Genomic DNA, 20,245 nt, shown 5'->3' with positions numbered 1-20,245 from the left:
AATGCCTATCACTGTGATATAAAGTCACAAAGTGTATCTCACAGTGTCCTAGAGCCACGTACACTTAATCATATTTGCCATCAAACTACACTCCCACCCGCAGAGATAGGAAAGCATCCCTACAAAAGCCCTGCTTAGTGATAGTGTCGATTGTATAATTCTCAGTATATGCGCATGTGTTTGCGAGTTACTATCAAATAGGAATTGTATTTTTTCATATAAAGAACTTAATCAATTAGCAATAGTAAAGCTTTCAATTGCGGAGCTGGTAGCATCGATCTTGTGTGCATAACTAAGGAGCAAGATCAGAGCTGGAATAAACTAAATGGATGTACAAAAATACAAGTATATTTATTCATCAAACGATACACACAGCATTGCTATCTACAAAAGGGAACCCTGACAATTTTATCAAAATATCGTGACCAAACACTTCAGTAAAATATACTATAAATACATACAAAAAAATCATTTTGAAAAAAAATAGATAAATGAGTATGAGCTCTGTAAAAAGGTAACACAAATATAAATGGACTGGATGGACTTGCAGATCTTCTGGTGGGATGGGTCTTCCTGAACCCCTCCTACTTGCACTGGCCCTTGACTTCTTTCAAACCGTTGCAGCATCTCTTGGATGCATAGCACTTGAAGTACCTAGAACATGATAATGCACTTCTTAATATATCCAATCTCAAATGCAGAGGGAAGTAAGCATATTTTTTACCTAGAAACACCCATATATGTTTCAGACATAGCTGAATCAGATATGGCATACATTGCATCATCAGATATTTGTTTCTGAAATCGTTCTGTCAAGGCGACAATGACCCAGGAATTACAAACTTCGTTAATGACTTTATTCGTTAAATCCGAATTCTCGGATTGTGTTGGTTACGTCCATAGTGTGTACACAGGAATATGTACTTAACTACGTCGGTAAAACTACGCCCCTATGACTGAGGATGAAGGTACTCAAACAGTGGAAACCACAGGGGTTCGAATCTCTGTTTGGACAATAATTTTCAAAACTGTAAATCTAGACTTTTGCAATTGTAGCGGTAGAATTTCCTGAACATTCCATTTCTTCACCGATTTCGTTCAAATTTGAAATATATGTAAATTATAGCATCTAAAACATTATACGATTGCAAAAGTCTAGATTTATACTGTTGAAAATTATTGTCCAAACAAAGATTCGAAAACCTGTAGTTGAAACAGAACTGTAGTATGTGTTTTTCAGCTCAGTTACGATCTTGTTAAGTGGAACTTACTTGATACAATATTTCTTCCTGAACCACCATCCTCCACACCTGTATCTCTGTGTACACGCCTTAGTTACATTGGGGCACACCTGTCTGTTGCATACTACGGTTTGCTTGCTGTCGCCACTGGAAGTGTAAAAGGACGTGTAAATCTCCACATATAAACATGTCAAAAACCTATGTGCTGTTCATTTAAAGAGATCCCGCGAATGACTGAAGAGGATTAACCCTGTTTAGATTTGATTAGCACGATGAATATTATTTTCCCCAGTTATAATCATATAATAAATACATTTGGTTACAAAGGGAAGATGTATTTTTCCTTCTCTGAAATATTCTGCAATTGGTCTCTGTAAATCAAATTTTGCACAAGAAGAGGGGAAAAAGACACGGTATATTTCAGTGAATCCTGGTGATAAATAAAATGTTGATGTTTGGTGGCAATGGGAGTAAGTGAGTGAGTGAGTGAGTGAGTGAGTGAGTATGGTTTTATGCTGCTTGTATACGCACATTATACGCATGAAGGAAAGAAACCTGGTTCCTCAGCGCAATGAGCGAAAGCTTTAACCACTAGGCTACCCCAAGGCCCCTAACACTGCTTCAGTATCGCGCGCGCGCGCGCGCGCGTGTGTGTGCGGTGGGGGTGGAGGTGGGTTGATGGGTAGGGGGATGTCAGTTCGTTCGTTTGTCAGAACCGCAAAAAACACACCCAATGAAGTCATTACGTACCTGCAAGGAGGTTTCAAGCAGGTTCGAGTTCTAGTTCTGGTTCCACAACCACCACATGTACTGGTACAACTGGACCAAGATGACCACTTTGTCCACTCTTCTGCAAATTAAAAATATCTTCATATGAAGGAATATATGCTTGTTACGTATAGGTCCATTCAAACTTTACTTCTCCTGAGTGAAAATAACATACTCGGAACAACAAATCAGGAAATGCATTGAATCACATAGTTTTACCTACTTTCTAATTGGTGCTGCTTTTCCTGGCAAAGTACTTGTGGGAGATAAATGTTACAGACAGACAGAGGTCACGTTACAATGAATGAGTGAGACAGAATAGTTTTTCGCCGCTTTTAGCAATTTTCCAGCCATATCAATCAAGGGGACAACAGAAATCGGCGTCACACATTTCACCCATGAGGGGAATCAAGCTAGGGCCTTTGCCCAGCGAGCGAACGTTCCTTTCCCGTTACACGTTCCTATGGGATGACATAAACAGCAGATGAAATTCTGTCACTACCTAGAAACATGAATATTTGCTGATTACATCTGAAATAGGTTACATTATACGTCATTAAAGGCATATTGTCCACAGCTGCAAAATGTAGTATGGCTGTGCACTAATATTTCATGTGCTACAGGATAGCAGAAAGTCTTTAAAGCAATGCAAAAATTGAGGTGCTCAAACCCATAAATTACCGTCTATCGCAATATGCACAGTAATATACTTACTGTGGCAATAGTTGCCGATAAGCCTAAATCCAGTGCAGCAAGTCTTCACTTGTTTGTAGCAAGTATTTGATCGATACCTGCAGGTGAACGAAGAACCATGTAGCTAACGAAACATAACACATGGTACTAGCTTTGATACATGCAGGGACCTTGGATTTTTCTTATTTATTATTACTATTATTATTTTTTTTCATATAAAGAGCTTAAACAGTTAACTTTACAAAAGAATTATTAAATTACCGGCATTTGTCTTATTTAATATTACTTTTATTATTGTTTCCCTTTTTTCATATAAAGAGCTTAAACGGTTAACTTACAAAAGAATTATTACATTACAACCTTCATTGTAGAACATATGTACTACATGCACATACACGCATAGTCTGTTTACTGTTATTCTGATCCTGTTCGCTGATCACCGATAGTTTACAATAAGTAACAAATATCCCATTTTAGCCTCGTATAAACGATGGCGTCTTTAGTTATCAACAATAATCCCTATCCCCTTTTCTTAACGGCAATGTTTTCTCCAGTTATCAACAATGATATCTGCACGTATTCCCTTTTATCCCCATGCCTTCACGTAACGACCATGGTGTCTCTATTCATCAACAATGATATCTGCACGTATTCCCTTTTATTCCCATGCCTTCACGTAACGACTATGATGTCTCTATCTATCAACAATGATATCTGCACGTATTCCCTTTTATTCCCATGCCTTCATGTAACGACCATGGTGTCTCTATTCATCAACAATGATATCTGCACGTATTCCCTTTTATTCCCATGCCTTCATGTAACGACCATGGTGTCTCTATTTATCAACAATGATACACGTATTCCCGATGTCTTCACTTAACGATAATGGGGTCTTTAATTAATAACAATGATATCTCCTCGTAGACCCAGTGTCACAACTTAACGTCAATTGTGTCTTCATTTATCAACGGTGATATCCATACGTAGTCCCAATAACCTCACTTATATTAACAGGGTTTCAGTGAGATTTGCCTTAACCTCACCTTGGGCATTTCTTGAGCCAGAGGAAGCCACACCTGACGTAATATACACCTCTACACGAATACGGTCGAGTGTCCAGACAGGCAGAACCAAAGGTACTGGTCGGGGTACTACAGCCACCACATGACTCTGGAACAAGAATCCAATACTTGTAGCTTATACTGACTCTTCCAAAGACCGGGGACATTTTGTATCAACAAGAGTATGTTACAATGATGTTTTTCCAAATAGAACACAATCTAAATAATCAATAAGTCTCAGAAAGGAACACATGTTACATTTCGGATTACACTTTCATAGTAGAGATCCTTGTATTTGTTTTCTAGGCGAGTCTGAGATTTGAACCCACACTTGAGGAACCAAGTCGATATTGATCTTTCAGACAGGGCAACCGAAACATAAAGGTCGAAGTCCAATAATTGGTAATCTAGACAACGTTTTGTGTGTGCCCATTCAACAAATCTACATAGTGCGTTCAAGTTCATGAATGATGATATTTAATCAAAAGTTTTGGGGGAGACGGGGAATCTCGTTTTTCACATACTTGCTTTAAGACGTGAACATTTTCCTAGATAGTCAAACCATTGTCAAATTAGGTTCACAATGGTGTTTAAGACAATGGCGCTGCTTTACGTGTACAGTTAACGAATGAATATCAACTTACCTATCTTGTACCTCAGTTTGAATCCTTTCAATCCGCTGCCTGAATTGATTCTCATCAGCAACATCATCTCGTTGCCATGAGAACGGAAATCTTTTGTTGGTTTAGAGCTGCAACAGTACCTAAAACAGAATATAACTTATTTACATATATTGATTAATCAATCGTTTGAGACCGAGAGAGTGGTTGTATTAGAACATTCTACTTCTGGAGACAATGGACGGTCTTCAGCACCACACAGGGTTCCAACAAATGTTTCTCTTTCAAATCCAGTTACATATATCTTTGAAACATTGGAAATCGATTAATTCAAATATTCAAACATTTTATTGCGACGAAAATATAATTATGGCATTAATAACCATCTAGAACCCTTTAAAACTGCAACAGATATCTTGTACGTGTACCGTTGATTAAAAAGGTTCATTGTCCTTTAAAATAGTTTATACAAAAAACCCTGCCTTTAACTGAGATATTATACCGGCCTTTGGGGTTGAGATTTTATAACCACTTAATTCCCGTTAGCACTCTTGTTAAATAAGGTCTAAAATTATATCGGAATTCACATGAAAATATGCATACATGCGGGCCGTGGAAATACAGTAACAACCAAGAAATCGACATTAACTGACCTTGGTCCTGTTCGTGCCAGATCCTGATGCCTTACTTCAATGTAGTTCTTACAGGTGGTGTGACAATGGAATGAGAACGTGTCCGCGAACTGCATCACCACCCTCTGGTTACTCTCGGCCGCCTGAAACAGTATACCAAACATTCAATGTTTACGTAATCTCTAGAAATGAGTATTTGAAATAATACTGTTCAGTTTAATTAATTTACTATTTTTGGTGTCTGATTGACGAACACACGAGACAAACATACGTATTTGGTATGTGCGCAATGTAAATGTTATTTTGTATACGCTAATTACCTTGATTAGCCATGTGCATTCAGAGTTAGCAGGGTACCCGGAAGTATCGTAGTTGGGTGATGAGAAGGTGGTCCAGCTTGTTGTAGCAGCCAGGTTCTTGAACCCGCAGTTAGCTGTAAAGAATTTTAGAGATTGTAGTTAACATCAACACTGTGAATGAAAGATGCAGGTATCGGAAAACCCAAGCATTCCACCACATTGCTGCTTGTCTGCCAGATGGTGATGCTACCACAGCAAAATACATAAAGTGTTCGCTTAGTGGGTTACATGTACCAATATCTACTTTTTGTAAAGCTACAGTTGCATTATTGTATATACATATCTACATTATTTCTTGTAAAACTGAATATGTGGTCAAATGTGGAAAAAAATATGCATGTCATGGTTCAATAGTTTTGTCACCGTCAGTGTAAGTCTGCTTTTGTTTGTAAAATGAAATTTGTTTTTGTTGTTAAGTAACGCCACAGTCGGCAATATTCGATATTATATGGCGGCGGACTGTAAATAATCCAGTCTAGACCATTCATATCCAGTGTTCAAAATCGTGAGCATCGATTTACGCAACTGACATACGATGACCATCTGATCCTGTTAACCTCTCACGACAAGCATGGGGTGCTGAAGACTAATTCTATCCCTGACGGTTGTTGGCATATGCATACAACGAAGTTGTGTATAACAGGATCACGACCTAAGATATCTACTCACCGTTGACACCTGGTTTTATGTCAGTGCAGTGTGTTCCAGACCACCCATCCGGGCACTTGCATTTGTTGCAGTTCTTGGGGTCTCTGTATCCGTCATTTCTGCATTTTGACCACGTCAAACCGCCACTGCATTTATCTACAAAATGAAAATGAAAGTGCGTGCGGCACTGGGATACGATAACATGCTTGAACAAAGTCAGCGGGTCTGACCATCCGATCCCGTTAGTCTGGGTTTCTGAAGATCAGATTTAACACGGATCTTAAAGGGGACGTAAGGATCAGGTGGTCCATCCCTGGTCATTCGCTTTTAAGCCAACAACTATGAGAGCAAGAGATTGAGTGAGTTTAGATTTACGCCGCACTCAGCAATTTCCCAGCCCTATGGCGGCCGTGTCTTATCAATCGAATGTGGACCAGACAATGCAGTGATCGACAGCATGAGCACGAATCTGCGCAGCTGGGAACCGATCATGTAACGGACGGTTTCGTTTATTCCGATTATTTTTGCCATACGGGATGCGTTGATAATGAGAAAGATGAACACAATGTACAACGGATATCCGTAGCCGAGGGATCAGTCAAACCAATGACTGAAACTATGGTCCGACTGATGTCAAGAGAACATATCTACTGTAACAAATGTTTTAGGGAGTCTATTTGTTCATTGCTGACATTCAAAAGCAAAAAATGCCTATCACTGTGATATAAAGTCACAAAGTGTATCTCACAGTGTCCTAGAGCCACGTACACTTAATCATATTTGAGCACGAATCTGCGCAGCTGGGAACCGATGACATGTGTCAACCAGCGAGTCCAACCAACCGATCCCTTTAGTCGAATCTTACGACAAGCATGCGGCAAAGTTGCTGAAGACCTATTCCACCCAGCATATTCACGGGTCACATGTATAACAGATACTACAGTTATACATTATACAATGTGGAAGTCTAGTAGGTCACTTATTAACTGTTCAAAATTTCTTAGAGGCTCTTGTCATGAGAAAACACATTTAAAGCTGATGGGATGTTCTCTTTTAGCTCTACTTTTTTGTTATGTAATGCAAGATAAGGAGGAGAGTGACTTACTGTTGCAATATCTGTAATTGGCAAGTTTAACATCAAAGAAAGAGAGACGGTATCTTGATCCTAATGTCCTGTCCATGTCCGGTTCTTTGGAAGTGATTGTTTTTTGCCCGTTTTTGGAGAAACTCTATAAAAGGGATTAAATTACAAATTGACAACATCATGTCACTGAATATTTAAGCGAACACAATCATCGACTGAAATGCTTCTGTACTATAAACTTAACATACGTCCATTTTAACAATAATATGCACCTGTCACATGCTTCAAATAGTGTGTACAGGTATGGATTGGAGCAGTAACGCTTTTTACTAGAAGAAACCTTCCCATCCACCCCACGTCTGAATACTGATGGAGGGTCTACATGAGTGAGCCAGTATGTGTTTATGCCGCTTTCAGCAACATTTCAGCAATCTTACGGCCGGGATACCAGAATGGGCTTCATTCATTATACCTATGTGGGGAATCGAATCCAGGTGTTCGGCGTGGTGAGCGAACACTATAACCACTAGGCTACCCCACAACCCGAAGGATCTTTAAATGCGGTACATGTAAATCGTTGGAACATTGATAATTGGTATAAGTTCACGGAAATATGTCATAGACTGGTGAGCTGCAATGGTAATTTGTTCTATTTGTAATGTCTCAATAATTTATCTAGGCTACATTAGTTAGCACTTACGTTTGTGCGATAATGCATTACAGATGAGTAGTCGTATGGGACGCCAAGAGTTAGAGCTTCCTTCCAGCTTCTTCGTATAAAGTTGTGACTCTTGCCTGACTTGATGTTAGCTGAATGAATGTTGACATACGTGTTACGGTCTGGTCGGGACTGTTCGTGCCAAAAGCCCAAAGCATGGCCGATCTCGTGTGCCACTATCCCTTTCTGGAACCAACATGAATCAGGTATTAAGACGATAGAGGGTGGCAGATCTTACCCGATCGACGATTATCTAGCAATGGAAGTTTCGGGGATACTTTGTAAAGAAACCGAAATATAGCGTCGAGTCATTATACATGTATTAATGTTATAACAAAACTTTGCATAGCACGATGAAAAGCATTTTAAGATTTTTTGCTGTTTTATCACATTTTGTGGTACATCTGGATATTTGAGAATGACTGTCGTAATATATCGCGTTTGTCTGTACATTTGTGATCAATCTGCGGCTGATTTCCAAATCATCAGCCTTCAAATGTTAACACTCACCGTCCTACAATTGTTTCCGATTGAGATGGTTTGACCGAGAAGTTTTTTTCCAACTTTGGACCAACACCTGAATAAGAGAAATAACATTTGGAAGATTGTATTAAATATGACATCCATTAATCAACGATATATTTTTTTCAATCCTATTGTATTCAGTGTAAACTTCACTCCCAGTCTACCTGCATATATATTGAACAAAACAATTTAGTGATGTTGGTATTTTTATGACATATTTCATCAGTGTGTCAATGAGTAAATAGATCATTATTCAAATTTTCAAAATTTGCATATAAAACTATATTTGTCCAGTATATATTACAAATACAAATTACTCAGGAATATTCTTGCGCCTACAAAATTCATTCACACGGGTGCAAAAAAAACAAAAAAACAAAAGCCCCAAACAAGACAGCAAACAAACATGAATCAGAAACACCTGTATGAAAAACCCAGGAATCAGATAGCATCTGCATGTAAAACGCACGAATGTACTTGCACCTACCCTGACAGTCTTTTGAACTTCAAATGGGGACCGATGTAAAATCCAACTTTGCGAAAATCAAGACATGTTTCATCTTCCCAATGTTTTATCCCATCAAGTATTGCCTGTTTACCGGTTGCATCTGTAAATGAGTCCAATGAATGTAAAGTTTAGAGAATTTAATCAAACTGACTATTTAAAGGAAAGCATTGTGCGACACTAAGCCACAACAAATAACAACAGCAATTACACACACTGCAGCGACGTTAGTGCGTCTGTGTGCTGCCTCAAGTTTTGTAGTAATGTTTACTTCTCACCATAGCTGTACAGTTGTCCTGCCTTGTGAAAACAACTCCGTTTAGCATGTGAATATGTGCATACGCCTTCATGTCGAAGAATATTGAAGCATTTCTGCTTTGGAGGTAACATTTTATAAAATCTTGGAGCAATTGAGCATGCTCTTTTTCAGGAGATTTTAGGAACGTCATTCGATATATTTTCTCTCTTCGCGAATACCTGGAAACATGAACCATTCTTAGACTGATGATGAACTGATGCTAAGGACCTGATCGACTCTTCTTTCTGCTTTTTCTGCTTTCGATTAATTTTATTTTGACAGCAGAAATTATTTGGGTGCTTTCATTTCATTGACGGGGTTATGGTCAAATTTGGAAAGGCTGGCGATTTTACTTACCAGAATTAAAATCCGAAGTTATTTTGTATCGCACTATGGTTGACCATTTTGATGATGGCCTTGCCTTAACCTTTCGTTTAACTCTGTCTTTGATTGATGCACCAGACAAGGTTTTCACGCCAGTCGACCCATTGAGATCAAGTAGCGAAGGGTCTTCTTCGATTTCCTTTTCAAGGTCATCAACATCTTTGGGGTCAAGGACAATGTCATCATCAATGTCATCAAGATCTTCAATTGCAAGAGTTGTCTGAAATCCAAGGTACAATAGTTTCTTTTGCCATATGAACATTCTCTTTAACGGAAACATGTTCATAAGAAAGAGGGATCTTCGGATAGACAATATATCAATATCTATTTTGAAAAACGAAAATTCATAACAAATGTTTCAGTTCGTTTACATTTGGACCGGCGCCTGGGGTGAAGCCTGCTGTGTGGGATCAGGTGATAAGTGTTTGATGAAGTTAAATCAAATTATTCTCTGTGGTAGGGCACGATATTCGATCCCTGGGGACAACATGGTAAAGCATATTTACAGTAGCCACTCAGTCTTCCACAGCTGTTGTGCCTTCTAGGCTAAAGTTAATTTGTCAGGAGGTTCTTGCATTGCAGTTACTTGAACTGGACAAAGAGCAAAGTTTGTGGTGTTGGGCTGAAGATCCAGATTTGCATCGCAAGCTCAGTAGCATGTATCTGTGTGGACGCAGATACCACAGGATATGCCAAGCTATTCGCTGGTATACACCTAGCATTATCAATGTCTGAGAAAGGTTCATAGACACAAGCTTAAAACAAAGTCAGAATCGCATAATCAACTGCTTCTCGGCAGATATTTCTTATAAATGCGGATAGGGTTTGTTGTTTTTATTTCGGGTCATGAAAATTGCAAGTTTATATTTAACCAACACTATGGATTGAAGTGAAACCTCGTTAACAAACGCCCATCTTCCCTTTTAGGAACTCGTTTAAAAGAAACGTTCGTTACAACCATGACGTCCTTATTAACGAGGTTCCACCGAGATTTAATGTACTTCTCACCAGTCTCTTTTTCTGCCTTGCAGCTATTTTCTGTTCAATTCCAGCCAGTTTCGACACAACATACAACCTGTCAGCCAGTCGCTCACCCCTTAGAAACTTGTCAAGCTTTTTCTAAGGAAAACACAAAAGGAAGCATTATAATCATATATATATATTTCTGTGCAGGCAATGCAAGGAACGTTATTCTTTATTGATGTAATTGTAATTGTAAATCAAGAGTCTTACCTAACCTAACCAGAGAATAGAGCAATTAGAGTGCTGTCGGAAATTTGTTCGCTGGGTCTGTATGAGACGTGAAATCCTTTATGATAGCATTTAATCATTGTTTCTATCAGTTTGTCGGTAAACTTACCGAGTCAACGCTGTTAATCTTGAATGCTGCCAAATTCACGGATTTACCAGCAAACGTGAGTTGAACATTGTTTGTCAGTTTTGTCAGATTCTTGAAGTTGAATGCCTTTCCAACAATTGACTTGGCCTCTGGGCTGACATTTATTGTATTGACTGCTGCCCGCCTTTTCCTTCCGTCGGGGGTCACTCTATCAGTTTCTTCTGGGCTCGAGTCTCCAGTAACTTCCTTTTTCTCTGCTTGTTCGACATCATTATTTACCGCTTCTTCTGAATCGTCGACAACGTTGACAGCATTGTTGGAACCATCAGATGGTGAGTCTTCATTAACTTTTACAATATTTTGTGGAACGTTATCAGTCCCTTCGTTGTCCTGTCTCTCGTGACCACCTACTGCCACCCTCTCAGATCTGACAAGAGAGAGGTCAAATAACATCAGGGATCCAAGAAGAACCCAAGACAGCCTTCTTCCTGTCATATTTACATACACGATCAACCTCAGACTAAAGGTGGGTGTTCCGAAGGTAGCGCCCTAAGGAAGTGTTGACTGCCAGGGATATATCCCAGCCTTTATACTCTTGAAAAGGGAAGTTGACCACCCGATGCTATTTCCATCTGATTTGTAATCTTCCTCACGATGGCATTGTAAGAAAACAGCCTAAGACGTCTTAGCCACTCAGATCCATCAAACGGACCATCCGGGTCTACGCTGAATTCGGATTGGTTTCCTGCTGACAATGATCTCCTATTAGCTGCCAGTCGTGACATCACTGGTGGGTGTTTGTGAGGACTTGTCTCGCGGGGTTTCTTTCCGCTTGTTTGCTTGCCCGATGAAGCGAGTCCCATAACTGTTAGCTATGTACACACTACACTACAATGGACAAGAGCAACCACTAACACATCGGTTGACCCCGGGCTCCGGGAATTTCACAGTACAAATGTTTGATAAATTATTCCAGATAATGAATGTTACGGTTTTCTTTGCTGTTGACATGAACACACCGGAATGCGCCATACCAGTATATGTTTCAGTTAGTTTATTTGCAACAAAATAAGTTCGTTGAATAAATACGGAGATATGTGTTTCGCTGTTTTAGTGAATTTGACATACTGTAGAATAACTTTATAGAATCAATATTATCCAAGAAACAGTTATACTGTATCGGTCCATGGGATACATTGAAAACACGACTGGGTTTAACAGTTGAATGTCTTAATTTGATTAAGTTTAAAGAAGGATGACATAGCGTCAGAATGTCCCATTTGTAGTGACAAAGCCAGGACATCTGGGGAACTTAAAGCGTCCACACAGAAGGCACATTCTTCTGTACGTAAACCTTTTATCAGCTGACAATGTAATTTTCAGCAGCTAAACACACTTTTGACAGATAAACTTGAATCCTATGCTGCCATTATTAGGAGTAAGATGTCGAATGCCTAAACATGATGAACATGTATATTTTTCCTTGGTGCTTTGGGTTACTACTGGCAATACTCGTGTTGATGATGATAGCTACTGAAACAAGTCCCAGAGGATGAAATAATCACCATGTTACCGATGTGTTTATTTCCCTAACAGTCATATTCAAGAGAAAATCAACTTTTGAGACACTGAGCTGGTAAAACACTGATTTAGTAGTTACAAATTCACTTATGAAATATTTCCCCATTTCACATATAAGACAATGAACCATTTTGCAAATTTGTTGATTTACAAATGAGTAAAGTTCAGTTCAGATGCACAGGAATCGATGAATTTGTGACTGCGGCAGATGTATCATATGGGGTACTGCATTTTCCAGATTGTTTGTACGATATATCCATGTGTTTATCAGACGAACAATATTACCCTAGCATGTTTTAGTGACGATTTGGATGGGTATGGTAGAATTTTCGTGCATCTCTTACTATCATGACTTGATACCAGTTTATAACATATGTTAAGATGACAGTAGCTGAAAAAACCTACTGAAGTTTTGTCTTAATTGCTAAAACGTAGTCGAGGGTGAAAGCCATGCTGTATTTCTATGTCCAGCTTTTAACAGTATCAGAAAAGCTCTTTTACAGAATATGTTTTCATAACAACAATCCTGTTTATTAAAAAGAATGACAGGCTTGTATATTGTTGCTACTGCCGATGTAGTTTGTTCTTGTTTTTTGTTTTTGTTTGTTTTTGTTTTGCCAAAACCTGCCACGATATTATAGTTAAAAGACGATATTTTACATGGCTGATTCACATAGCCCTTCCACATTGCTGTATTTTGTAATTATACATTTTATTTACAGTTTTTCATGTTATTTTTATGCTTGTGTTTAAGTACCCTACCTCTATGTTTGAGATGTCTCTCGCACATCGCTGACCGCCTGGACGTATCATATTTTATTTGCACTGTATGTGTGTATGTGAAGATTTATACGTTTTATATGAACTGCGACCTTTCTGTCTGTCTGTCCGTCTGTCTGCAAAGGATATGGCGGAAATACTACAGACGTGAATTTTAACACACACACACACGCGCACACACACACACACACACACACACGCAAAATATCCTTACCTATTTTGTATAGCTTTCTTCGGACGTATTGTGAAATTGTGAGTACAAGTTAGTCCTGACTTATTTAACACATTTAAAACAATCACATGTCAGTAAGGTCCTTTTAATGACAAAAGTTATTGTTTCTTTATAAATCAAATATGTTGTCTACAGAATCGGTGTCACAATATTTTTGTTTAAACTTGTTGACAAGAGTATAAAAGAGAATAATAGACGTGTCTTATATGGTTATAGTGTTAAACCTGCGCCAACAAGTTAATTCAAATTCACATATCGTGATATCAACATGGATGTATTTCAAAACTATGATCGTGTGCTTCAGAACATTATTCAAATAGAGGTTTGATTTACACATATGATACATGAGGGTTCGAAATGTACTTATATCGTCACAAATTTATGAAACCTCAACCACAGTTTCATTCAGTAAAACACCTCATCCGTCGATCGGCTGCCAAAACTTTGGTTGGCTGGTCGCTATCCAATCAAATGCATGACATGTCGCGTCATAGAGCCCACCGCATTGACGGAGTATCGAGATGAAAGCTGTTGACATGAACAGGTGGACGTTGTACAACCTGCACCAGTTACGTCCCTTGTCGTAGTGTTTGCTGAATGGGTCTGTAGGTGTTAGGTTACAATGGTCCACCGACTTTCCAACAGGGAGGGATACAGCTTTTTTTTAGAAAGGGAGAGTGAGGGTTGGGGCACAGATTTTCAAGAAAGGTGGCGGGTGGGGGGATGCACACTTCACGTTCACCCGTTCTTACGGGTGTTTCATTGGTCACTCAGTGGACCTTCAGGACAAAAATTGGGTTGCGCCTCCCTGGACAGTCTCGCGAGATTGCAAACTCGTGTATGTTATCAACATGCCCCAGGCTTTGTATTCATTTCTGAAAAACAGGGTCAACAGAGCGAATATAATATGGCCTATGGATTTGTTTTGAAAATCAAAATCTTCAGTTGAAAATGTTTGACAAATTGTCCTGTTTCATTACAGCAAAAATTACTAAATGCTCCGAAATTGCCTTTCGCTCCAACGTTCATCGGACACACTGTTTACCAGTCCGCTCTGACTGTTGGAATGGTCCAGCTGGTGAAGTGTGTAAACGGTCATCAATAAATGAATTTTGTATATCGAACTTATTAACTGTTTGATTTCGCTACTCATGATTTATCCATGAAGGGCGTTGAGGATGCCTGTGAGATGAAAGTCTTTCTGATAACACTAAAGGAAGAATAGAGGAAGAATAAAATATATTATTTGAATGGACGACGTCTTTATTACAGTTAAAACGACGTTTCGGAGAAGCTTGTAACAGAAAAAAAGGCTAGAGAGGCATAGAATAGTTTATCAACGTGTCACGTGGTACACAATTGACATGTTAAAATTGTATAAAATTCGCAATAAAAGTTGTAGACCACCCGGCCCTATGGCCTACAAGCTTTAAATCCACATACAAATATGAAAATTATTAAGACAAGACTCAAAGTCTAAAGTATAAACCTTATGAAAATTATTGGCTGGGACTAAATGCGGTTTTGTCAAGTATATATTTGTGATATTAATGAGGGAAGAGGATTCACAAATCTTCCATTAGCTAATAAGAACATTGACTGAGAGGCAAGAGGGTTCGCAACTCTTTCAATACATAATAAAAATATAGACTGAGGTTTCAAAGACATTCGTGAAAACAGAGGGTTAATACGGGAGATATCCAGCGATAGTCACACTTGACGAGAAAGTGCTCCTGGTCATTGACAGATTTGATGCAACAATATTTAGTCCTATCTTTTACGTAAAGGGGGTTCGGGGCGGGAATACCTGCCTAGTACTAATTAAAGAGGCAAAATGCCAGAATGAAGCTTATCAGTGCACGTTGGGATCTTTTCAAGACAACACACACGCGCGCACGCACGCACGCGCCTACATATACCTACACTATACATTTATATGTTTCCAGTAGAACACTAGTTACAAATTCATTCATGAAGTATATATCTCGACTTTACATATGTTATAAGCATGTCCTGCTTGATGGTGTAGATTTTTTTCCATTACGAGGGATATTTAAGGATCTTTTCAACAATATTACTTCATTATTAATTGTGTAAAGTAAATTAGATTAATACATTTTATTGCTATGTTGTGTATAAAAGTAGATATAACTTATTATTGGTAGTTTAATATAGCGACTTAGATTGTTAGAAAAGAAAGTACAGTAAGTCCCCATGGTCCCCAGTATGACGATCTACCTTCAGTTGCTGACGATCCCTAGCCCATTCTTATGTTGTAATGTTCGAAATAGTACTAGTACATCATTGTAAGTTAGTGTTAATTTCTTTCTGTGATATACCAGTTGTCCTTATACTACATGTCCTTTTGCGACATATTTTGTGAAGAAAATATTAAATATCACTTGTTTTAGTCACGGTATGGCTGAAATATTGACAAAGTAACTTTGGAAGTTGATGAATTTGTGACTCGGGCAGATGTGGCAAATGGAATTCTCCATTTCCCAACTTGACTTAGTCGATTTAGTCATGTGTTTATCGACGGACGATTTCACCCTTGCATGTGTTTGTGACGGGTGCAATTAGCATCACTTATTATCACGTCTTAATAGTAGTTCAAAAACATTCTTCGGGCGTACAGTAAATATACATGTTAGTCCCTATTCAACACATTCATAACAGTCATGTGCAGCCACTCTTTCCTGTGTCTTTGGCTCATGGAATATAAAAGTAATCATTTCTTATTAAATCATGCATATTTTCTGTGGAGTCGTAGTGATAGTTTTTCTTTAATCTCGTTGATAGGAAGCATAAACAGTTTAAAGGTCATGTGTTGGGTATGGTTAACATATTAGACCTACTTTACCAAGTACTTTCAGATTCGCATATTCTTATATTAAGGATATATCAAGTCGAGACTAGTCCATCTCACTGTCCCTGAACCACATTATTTCCCTACTGCCAAGCCCTCTCTGCAATGCTAAAGCATAGCCCTCTCTGCAATGGTAAAACCTTTAATAAAGAAAGTATAGATTTCTAAATTAGGTTCAGGATTTCTGGTCTTCCTTGGGTTCCTTTTCAATTCATATTGGTTAGTTTGTTACTATTAAAATTTATATATTTAGAGACTAAGCATTAGTCTACCTTGCCGATATCTGACTATGTGAGAAAAAAGTGTTCACAGACTGTAGTCTGCATGTTATACAATGCTAGAATGTCCCTGTATTATTGCTGTACTTCTGTGTACCAGCACGCTCTGTATTCAGCCTTAAGCGTGAATGTGGCTTGAACAAGAATTTTGGATAATAGCAACCCTGGCTATATCAACTTACATACTTGTTTCAATTTTGACTGTGACACTCTGTAACCTGTAAATACACATGTTTACCAATAAAGAATAACATTCCTTGCACATTACATAACATTCCACCACCACTCCTCCAGTCTTCACTCAGTACAACTACTCCGAAGAGTTTCTGCAACAAACCATAGAGTGGTGCACGTGGATATTTTCAACTCATTTAATTTTCTTAACAATTTATTCTTACCGACAGTTAGTTTTTCAAAGGCCACTAATAACCTTAGATAGTCAATTTCATGCTAGTTCCGATGGTCACTTTTTATGGTTCCGATGTACATGTATACGGTAGCCTTATAGTAGTATACAAGAATGTCCCCACAAAGAGTTCTTTGTGTCCATCGTAATGAATTACATTTCTGTACATATATTTCTAAAGAATGTTCGCATAATCTATTATAATCAAGTATATGAATGATGAATATGAATTTGTCAAAACTGATAAATAAACTTAATTTGAAAGCATTTTTCCATTTCAGAATTGCGACAACTTAGCCTGGTTGTCTTATAGAATGAAACCTGAAGACAAATAAACTAACAATGCACTCCTTAGGAGGAAACTGTCATTCGTTAACATCTGCATATTAACATGCCACTCACAGGCAATCCAGTTGTAACACCCTGGCATTTCTGTACCATAACTCCATAACTTGCATATTTTCTATTAGAGTGATTTAATCTTAAGGAGGTTAGTGTTTTCATGACAGGGGCGTTTTGATCCTGACTGCTTTCATGTATATATGGATACTTTCATTCAAGGGTGTATCAGTTCTAGGAGCAGGTCATTCTCGGTAAATTCTGTCATACAAGAAATTCCGCTCTGTTGCCGTCACATCGGCACGCAGCCGTAGAGTTGATGTCCGCTTCATAAAAAAAGTGTTCACATATTTCCTTGTCAACTTTTAACGCGCATTTGTATCTCTTGCGATGGGGTATGATAATCCTGAGACAAGCATGGCAATAAACTTCAGATTCGCTTCTGTAGTACTACGACTGAAGTTTGCTGGCATCGAAATAGTGAGGTCATCAAAGGCGTATGCGTCTAGTGCCTTTGTTTTGTAACTAAATACTGTATTAGTCATGTCATATATTATATAATATATATGTGTGCGTGCGTGCGTGCGTGCGTGCGTGCGTGCGTATGTGAGTTTTTAAGCGTGACTTGGCACTATGACCTACACTAACGCCCATATTGTTATTCATCACGAGATCTGTGACAATATCACGTAGTATCGATAATCGTGATACTTTGTCTGACGATATATATATATATATATATATATATATATATATATATATATATATATATATATATATATATATGCTTTTTTCGTATCGTGATAGGTATCTTCGATCTAAAAAATATTAATTTCAATAGAAATTGAAGGTTATGCCAAAATTTGCACTGTTACGTGATATAAAAATATTCGTTTTTAAAGAAAATAACTAAAGATAGCATATCGTGATGTTAATCGAATCGTATTGTACCGTTCCAAGATATCGCAATACGTATCGAATCGTGAATTTTCTGTATCGTCATCACTAATGGACAGTTATGCTATTTCCAATAGTGCAATCGCTCATGGATCAATGAAATATGACTTCTCCTTAACGCGCCACTTTGTACGTTTACTTGATTATTTTTCTATTTAGTTTTATGTAATTGTTCTTTGTTGATGTCTGATTTCCATTTTCTAACAATACGTTCCAAGTCTTCTTGCTGAAACATCAGCTGTGTGTGATTTGGACTTCAGCAGATGAAATCTTTTGTTTCAAGGGCCTGTCAAGCATGGTTTCGTCAGGTTGGTTAACCAGTTTTGTCTAACATTATATTGACATGATTACGGCTAAGATTGAACTTGTGTGGATAAGACCATTGACATTAAATGCACAAGAACGACTTACAAAGTTACGTTAAAGATATGCAACCACATTTATTCCTCCAGTGATAGGGAAACGTTTAATATAATACAAAGACAAGTCAGAACAATACTTCAAAAGGGAACTACATTAAATAAACAGTAATGTAAGAAAGGACACTCCTTGGACTAACACACAAAGATTGGTGTCAAAAACATATTAATACGAATAGTAACTTATCAAAGAAAAATTATTAAAGAAAAATTAAAGTTTGAAATTTTAGAAAAAAATCAATGAACTCAATAGTAAGGTATCTGGAAATGTAAATAAATCTTTTCCTCAAATGATACATTCAACGTTTTATATAAAGACTAGCCAGGACAATGCTTCAAACGGTATCTACAATAAATAGAAAGTAACGAAAAACTACAAAGGGTGGACTAACACACAAACTTTGGTGTTAAAAGCACAGGAAGCATACCAGTAATTTATTAAAGAAAATATTATTAAAGAAAAAAGTAAAATTTGAATGTATATATGAACTCTATAGTAAGGTATCTTAAAGATAACTGAATATACTGGGTAGATCTGCAAAATAAATCTTCTTGGCCTGGTCTAACAGTTAGAGGTCTCTCTGACCACTGGATGGTGTACATGCCACCAACCTGGGAACGATAATGCATATCTTTAATATTTCAAGTCCCAAATGCAGTTGGGGAACAAAGTCTTTGGGCTACATTAGAAGGTGGAGTAGTAAGGAAGGATAGCAACACATTTATACGTATTAACAACTTCTATATCACATTTCTAAAGTTTTGACTTGTTGGCAATCTATAGACTGCTTTTACTCTACCTTCTCCTCATAGTTTTAGATTGAATTACTAGTTTCAAGTGGATATCTATGGAGCACTAATACTTTTACTGTTCTTCGTCAACAGGCTTTTAATTTCTGATTTTATAGATCGTTGATATAATTATTAATTGTTCTCGTCATGAAATGGCTTAAATAGTGCCGATATGGCGTTAAACTTTTAACTCACTCACTCAGTAACCTGCTTGATAACGTCTAAGCACATATACCGAAACGTCGCTCTCACTGAAATAAAGACGTTTTTCAGCCATATATAGATAACCTTCCTCAACAGATTCGATTATTTACAAACCGCCGCCACATAGCTGGAATATTGTTGGATGTGGCGTAAAACTCAACCAGACGGGACATTTGTTTGCTCCAACGGGTAGTTTTTCTGTTAAGAAATCCCTTTCTCCATAACGAAAATTAGCGTACGATTATAACATTCGTTAATCCGTTTGATCCAAGTAGGTTGTATCGGACTATGTTCTTTGTACCGTCGCCTTAACGGCGAAATACGTACACAAGTACGTTAATGTTGATGATGTTTTTTGTCCGAGACTGGTGATGCAGACGCTCGAATATTCGACACATTTTGACCATATCTCAAAATATGTTGTTCAGCACAATTATATTTCATGTTTCAGAATTGGTACTCGTATATACTTCACTGCAACCTTTCTCCGATTTGACCGGGACCACCACT

The 20,245-nt window shown here is 38.0% G+C and overlaps 1 protein-coding gene across 1 annotated transcript; it reads right to left on the bottom strand.

Annotated features, from left to right (window-relative positions):
* Positions 1–584: 584 nt before the first annotated feature.
* LOC137278876 (zinc metalloproteinase nas-36-like) lies at positions 585–11,373 on the bottom strand. The gene is made up of 16 exons (XM_067811378.1): positions 10,900–11,373; positions 10,548–10,658; positions 9,513–9,759; positions 8,840–8,960; positions 8,338–8,404; positions 7,810–8,013; positions 7,131–7,254; positions 6,047–6,181; positions 5,339–5,451; positions 5,040–5,161; positions 4,411–4,529; positions 3,749–3,875; positions 2,724–2,800; positions 1,992–2,091; positions 1,272–1,388; positions 585–654 (listed from the first exon to the last, which is right to left on the bottom strand). Exons 1-16 carry the CDS (start codon positions 11,371–11,373, stop codon positions 585–587), a joined length of 2,328 nt encoding a protein of 775 aa, XP_067667479.1.
* Between the last annotated feature and the right edge of the window lie 8,872 nt (positions 11,374–20,245).

The sequence above is a fragment of the Haliotis asinina genome, chromosome 3 (assembly GCF_037392515.1).
Source record: "Haliotis asinina isolate JCU_RB_2024 chromosome 3, JCU_Hal_asi_v2, whole genome shotgun sequence".
NCBI lineage: Eukaryota > Metazoa > Mollusca > Gastropoda > Lepetellida > Haliotidae > Haliotis > Haliotis asinina.
The sequence above is the reverse complement of the archived record's forward strand: the minus strand, read 5'-3'. Positions and strand labels throughout refer to the sequence as shown.

What these genes read in the sequence shown, in the direction of transcription:
- LOC137278876 (XM_067811378.1), bottom strand. Translation starts at nt 11,373, where the DNA reads ATGACAGGAAGAAGGCTGTCTTGGGTTCTTCTTGGATCCCTGATGTTA. An exon ending in AGATTAACAGCGTTGACTCG is followed by an intron (nt 10,659 to 10,899) that starts GTAAGTTTACCG and finishes TGTTTTCCTTAG; the next exon opens with AAAAAGCTTGACAAGTTTCT. An exon ending in CAATTACAGATATTGCAACA is followed by an intron (nt 6,182 to 7,130) that starts GTAAGTCACTCT and finishes TTCATTTTGTAG; the next exon opens with ATAAATGCAGTGGCGGTTTG.